This window comes from Echinops telfairi, unplaced genomic scaffold (assembly GCF_000313985.2).
Source record: "Echinops telfairi isolate 266 unplaced genomic scaffold, ASM31398v2 ScPeMD7_655;HRSCAF=1070, whole genome shotgun sequence".
In the NCBI taxonomy this organism is placed as follows: Eukaryota; Metazoa; Chordata; class Mammalia; order Afrosoricida; family Tenrecidae; genus Echinops; species Echinops telfairi.
In genome coordinates, this window is record NW_022104553.1 from 2,848,946 (window position 1) to 2,855,417 (window position 6,472).

The 6,472-nt window shown below is 40.4% G+C and overlaps 1 protein-coding gene across 1 annotated transcript in view; it reads left to right on the forward strand.

Annotated features, from left to right (window-relative positions):
* ECI2 (enoyl-CoA delta isomerase 2) overlaps positions 1–2,859 on the forward strand; it is a 28,842-nt gene extending 25,983 nt beyond the window's left edge. Inside the window, exons 8-10 of the mRNA XM_004711646.2 lie at positions 785–874; positions 1,609–1,752; positions 2,611–2,859. Of these exons, the coding sequence (XP_004711703.2) occupies positions 785–874; positions 1,609–1,752; positions 2,611–2,766 (390 nt within the window). The 3' untranslated portion in view covers positions 2,767–2,859. The remainder of the gene's footprint in view (positions 1–784; positions 875–1,608; positions 1,753–2,610) is intronic.
* The last annotated feature ends 3,613 nt before the right edge of the window (positions 2,860–6,472 follow it).

Genomic DNA, 6,472 nt, shown 5'->3' on the forward strand with positions numbered 1-6,472 from the left:
CCTCCAGATTGTTCATCCAGCCTGTCCTAGACAGGCCTGCAGAGACAACATGCATAAAAACAAGACAGAGCAAAACCAAGCAACAATGTACAACAAATCAGCAACAACCTCAATCCACTGATGAAGAACAAATTAAAATATACCAAGCAAGAAAAGCTTGTGTTTTCCAGTCTAGCCCTGTCTCCAATGTCCACCCTCATCATTCCCTGGATCTTGCTACTCCCCTCCCCTGCTGTTCCGCTGCACACACCCCACCCCACCCCAGTGCCTTGCCTCTGCGTGGCGGGGTCAGATCAGGCGCAATTCACACACTGTGTCACTGGTGTTGTCCCCTGCAGGACTATAAATCTTTACAGGAGCAGAAAACTTCATATTTCTCCCATGGAGGGACTTGTAGGTTTGAGTTGCTTACTTTTCAGTTAGCAGTCCATTACTTAGCTCACAGTTGTAATATGTGTCCTCGTAAAAAGTAAAATTTTGAAGCATGTAGAAAAGTGGGGGAAGGAACGGTCTGCAGTGAGACACAAGGGTTAACTTTTTGTGTAATAGAAATATTCTACACCATGATTATGGTGATTGCATAACTATCCGTGTGTGAAAACTTAATGAACTGCACACTTTGAGAGTGAATTTTATTATATATATTATATACTACGATGCTAATTTTTTTAAAATGTTTTCTAAATCAGATGTAGGATTTATGCAAATTGTGATTTTTATAAACTTGCGAGGGAAAAGTCACATATCAAAAGATGGTTTTCATTTTTTTTTTTTTACCAAATAGGCAACGTTTCATACGCCTTTTAGTCATTTGGGTCAAAGTCCAGAAGGATGCTCCTCTTACATGTTCCCGAAGATAATGGGCTCAGCCAAGGTAACTTTGGAAACCTTAAAAATAAAATTCAATGACATTGCTATTCCAATTTAATAAGTCACTTTTATCCCCAAGATAATCATTTTCTCTGTCTTCATTTTCCATTAGTGGACAAAAGAGTTGAAAAGTGGTTTTTTTTCCCCAGAGGAGGCTGATTTTTTGCCTCAGGAAGGGGGCACAGGGAGGGCACCTAGGGAGACACCACCCTCCCCACCAGCACACACACTCTCTTCATCTGTTGGGCTATGTAGGTGACCCACAGAGAGGGGAGGCAGCGCACAGATTCTCAGGGAGCAGAGCAACAGGTAAGTGGCCACATGCTTTGCAGACACAGCAGTGGCTACTGTAAACACAGGACTAAGGGCCACCTTGCTGTGGAACAGGCTGGTCCCTCTCTGCTTGGGGAGCAGATACCTACCCAAAAGCAGTCCCAGAGTGGGCCGGGGAGGCTTGGCGGCTGCTCCCCACCTCTAAGAATTTAACATATGCACAACCCAGGTTATGGCCAGTGTCTCTGCGACAGAAAATGAGAAATTCTCTCTGTAACTCCAAACATGAGGACAGTACTTGTCCAGTTAATTACTATAGTGTTATCTGCATTTACACGCATCACAAGGCCTTGTCCTCAGTGGCTACGTCAACCCCCCAAGTCTTCTGAGTTTGGGCCCCACTTTAATCACTCTATGGATATAGATGTGGAAAGTGACATGTCTTCGTATTGCTTTTCCTTTCAGGCAGCTGAGATGCTCATTTTTGGAAAGAAGATAACAGCAAAGGAAGCTTGTGCTCAAGGACTTGTTACTGAAGTGTTTCCTGATAGCACTTTTCAGAAAGAAGTTTGGACCAGGCTCAAAGTATATGCAAAGCTTCCACCAAATGTTAGTATTCAGTTTTTACTTATAGGAACCATGGATATAATTTCCTAGAAGAAATATATATTTGTGTTAATACATAATAAAAAAGACAACATTTTTTGTTAGACTTTAAGCCCATTTAAATTTTGATTCAGTAAAATAATGTTGAAAACACAAGGTAGCTTCAAGACGTTCATGAAAAAATTCCATTATCTCTAATTCCATTTTTCCACAAACTTTTTAAACCCCCTTGTAGTGATTTTACAAGTGTATGTAAACATTTCCTTTCTATTCAGTGACAATAAAGGGACCGTTCTTTAGAGGGATAATTTTGAGGATGATGGTATTTGCAAAGCAAATCTTGCCATTCAGATTAAAGATCAATTGACTGTATGTTAGGAGATCCTTATAGTGCAGCAGTTTTTTTGTTGGTTTAGTGGTAGCTAGTAGCTGATTGCTCTTAGATTCTTGCTGTTCACTGTGTAGTCCTGATGATTTGGCACCCAACTAGGTATTCCTTAGAAATGTGTATAATCTTAGGCCCTGCTCCTTACCTACCGAATCTGAGTCATCAACAAGCTTGCCAGGTGATAATTTTAAAGTTTGAGAAGTACTTTATTACAGAGGCACTTAAGACCATGTGGTCTGCTGCCAAAAAATAAACCAATAAAAACTCTATGGAGCACAGTTGGACTCGGACACACATGGAATTATCATGAGTCAAAGTGACTCCATGGCACCCAGTCTTGTTGGTCTTTTATATTACACATATATCTTAAGGATTTGTTCAGTGAACAATAGAGAAATAAGAATCAGTGTTAGAGAATAATCCCACTCCTATTAAAATAACTGCTGACCTTATTGTTGGATTGTTTTCTTTAGGCCATGAGAATTTCAAAGCAGCTTATACGAAATATGGAGAAAGAAAAGCTACATGCTATTAATTCTGAAGAATGCCGTGTCCTCCAAAGCAGATGGCAGTCGGAAGAATGTGCAAATGCAGTCATGAACTTCTTATCTAGAAAAGCAAAACTGTGATAACTGTTACAACCAAGTCATGTACATCAAGGGAAGGGGTGTGATATTCTGATTTCTCATATTTTGAACTAAATAAACTTCCATGATGCCTTTTTCAGTGCTACTATATCTCTATGACAGTTATATTTCATTGAGACCACTAGCCAAGATCCGTTTGAGTTAGATGAGGCTGGCTGCCCCCGGAAAGATTTACAGCCTTAGAAACTCTATATGGAGTCGCTGTGAGTTAGAATCTACTTGTTAGCAGGAGGTTGGGTATTTTTAGAGCCCTAATGGGGGAGATAATTATATAAACTAAGCTTTAAGGATTACATAGGAGCCTTACATCTTTTGACATGAATTGTTGTTGCCAGGAACAGTGAAACAGCGTGCCTGGCCTCCTACTTCGAAAAGCATTCACAGCATTGCATGCTGAGGTCATGTCTTCAAACACCACAATAGCACTTTGTCGACCACAAAGAGAAAATGACTGGATGGGACCAAACATGGATAGTTTCTGGATGACTGATTGAAGATCCTCCGTAGGCTGCAGGTTCTTCCTCAGCCATCTAGAAAAGAAGTAAATGGATGGTCTGTATTACTAGAAAAGAAATACAATTCTTGCATTAATTTTTTTCTTAATAAAGTCACGAAGACAGTTTGGGGAAGATGGCGCCGAATTTTCCCTTACTTAGACCTCTCTTTGTGTGTCTCAGAGAGCAACTGGTAAGGAGACCAAGTCTGGAAACTTGGACGCTGGCCTAGATTCTCAGCACTGTGGGAATCTGTTCCGTTTCCCCACTCTGATTCTCGCCCACAGAGAACACAGTGGAACCCCTCTGAGGTCTCCCTTCCCCTCACCAATGAACTCCCCTCTCTAAGTTCCCTTTCCTGTTGTGGTCAGCTTGTTCCCACCTACTAAAGCAGGCCAACCAAGGAAATTTAGAAGAAGGACCCAGACTCAGGCCACCATGGTAGTGTTTCAGGCTTTTCACTCAGATTCTTGCCCCTGGCAAATGCAGCATAACCCCCTGAGATCTCCCTTTCCCTGCCCCAGGGACCTCCCCTTTCTGGTTGCTGCAGGCACCCAGTCCCCCTACAAAAGCAGGCCAATCCAGGGAATTTAGAAATGAGACCCAAACTCAGGGCACTGCAGGATTGTGTTGCAAGGTCGCCACCTGCCTCTCCAGATAGATAACCTCATCCTTCTAGAAGGGATAAGGCCCCATTAAGACAGAAACACAGCTCAAGCCAGCAGCGGACTTCAAGAAGTAAGATTTTGTCCTATTCTGAGAAAGGAAACAAAAGCCCTTTACCTGCCTGAGGAAACAGAACCTGGCATTTCTAGATTTCTAGACAGCTGACCCTGCCCCTGGCTTGGTAGCCTCCTGACGTGGGGTCCCATGGTCCTGTAGCCAGATCACCTCGGATTGGAACTCTCCTCCCTGGGGCATCCACTATAATAGCCTATTTACACCCAGGGACCATATGTAAGTTCTGAGCTGTGCAGAAATCCACTATAAATGGGCCTCCTGTCATAAACACAATAACAGAAGGACTGCAACTTCCCTACTTTATAGGGATGATAAGTGACTTGGGTAAATTCAGTATACCCCACACATACTCTAACCACTATAACCTCCAGACTCTGCTTCCTCCGCCTCAGTAACACACTCCCTTTAACTTACCAAGTAAAACTGCATCTCCCATAATGCTCTTTGCCAACCCATTAAAAATTAATACACTTAACAGGAACACGTCCTATGATTAATAACACCAATTAAAATCTAACCCTGAGCACCTGTTCCCTAATCCTCCTACTCACCCAAATAACACTTCCCCTTATCTACACACAATACGTTTTCCAACACCTATCTGATCTCTCTTAACTAAAGAGCCAGCCCTTACCTTGCCTACATATCCCAGAAGACTTCACATTACTTCAGCTCAACCAAGGTGTGTCACAAGAAAGAGCCAACACCAGCAGCTACCACAAAAAATTTAGAGAAACAAAAGTAATTTACTGAAGTCTTAAACCCAACAGTTTACACAGAAGAAGCAGCCCTTCAACTGCCAGAAAAAATGCATGAGAATATTGTTTATGACTGTCCAAGGAATTAGGGGATCAATTCTAAAAACTAATGAAAAAATAGAGATACTAGAATTCTCACAATGAAAATCCAGGAGTTAAGGAGTGACGGCACAAATGAAGAACAAGGTGAATGATCTCACCAATTGAATGGAAGAAATGGGAAATTGAATCAGCAAACTTGAAGATATCCAAGCAGAATTCAGGAAACGAGAAACAATCAAACAAAAAAGAAAAAGAATCAGAAGGAAGTCTCAGAATGATGTGGAATTCCATTAAGTGAAACAATATTCGAGTTATTGGGTACCTGACCAGAAGGAAACAAATAATCTTACAGTTAAAATAGTAAGGGAATTCTTAGAAGAAAATTTCCCCAATATCACAAAGGAGGAGACAATAACCATTCAGGAAGCAGAGAAAACACCAATTAGATTAAGCCCCCTGCCCAAAAAAATAACAACACATGAAGACATATAACAGTTAAATTATCCAACTTTAAGGATAGCATCATGAGAGTAGCTAGAAAGTCACATATAAAGGTAAATAGATAAGAATATGCTCAAACCTCTCCACAGAGGCCATTCAGGAAGGAATTTGGAGGAATGTATTCTGAAAGTTGAAAAACAACTGCAATACAAGAATCCTTTATCCAGCAATGCTCTCCATCAAATGCAAAGGAAAAGGAAAAGTTTTCTCAAATAAGGAGACAGAGAATGTGGAAAAACAAAACCAGCATTACAAGAAGTACTTTCCAGTTTTTTATGGGAATTAAAACAACATCTGCAGCACTCAAACATGAGACCACCACAGTGCGTAACACCACCCAGGAACCAACACACTGAAAAAAATACTTAAAACAATACAGATCTAGTGGAGAAACAGACAAAAATAAATTCACACACAACACACTGTAAAAGGAGAAGAAAGGAAAATATCAAACACAAATAGTATGAGATGACAGCAACAAATTTACAATTAGATTAAATTACTCTAGATGTCAATAGTTTAAATGCACCAAATAAAAGATAAAGAGTAGCAGACTGGATTAGACAACAGAATCCATAAATCTGCTGCCCTCAGGGGGCACATCGCAAACACAGACAAAAATAAACTCAGAGTCAAAGTTGGTGGAAAATCTACCACGTTAATAGCAATTTTTAAAAAAGAGCTGACAATATTAATCTCTGATAAAATAGATATCCAAGTGTAGCACATAGCGAGAAATAAGAATGGGGATTACATAATGATCAAGGCATCAACAGACCAATGACCTATAAACATAATAAACATGTACCCAATGAAAGATTCTCAAAACTCGTCAACCAAATCCTCAAAGAGATGAAAAGTGAAATCACTAGGTCAACACTCATAATAGGGATTTCAATACACCACTTTCAAAGAAAGATAGATCAATGATAAGAAACTCAATAAAGAAATGGAAGAGCTGAACAGTACAATTGAACAACTCAACCTCCTAGATATTTTCAGAACTCTCTGACCATGAGCAAAAATTACACATTCCAGCAGGATTTAGACTACAATACAGCTGTTAAGTTCTATTTTGTCGTTCCCCCTGCTCAAAGTAAAGTTGTTTCTTATCTATCCCTGTCTGCTAGTTTATTGTTGCAGCCCAGGGAC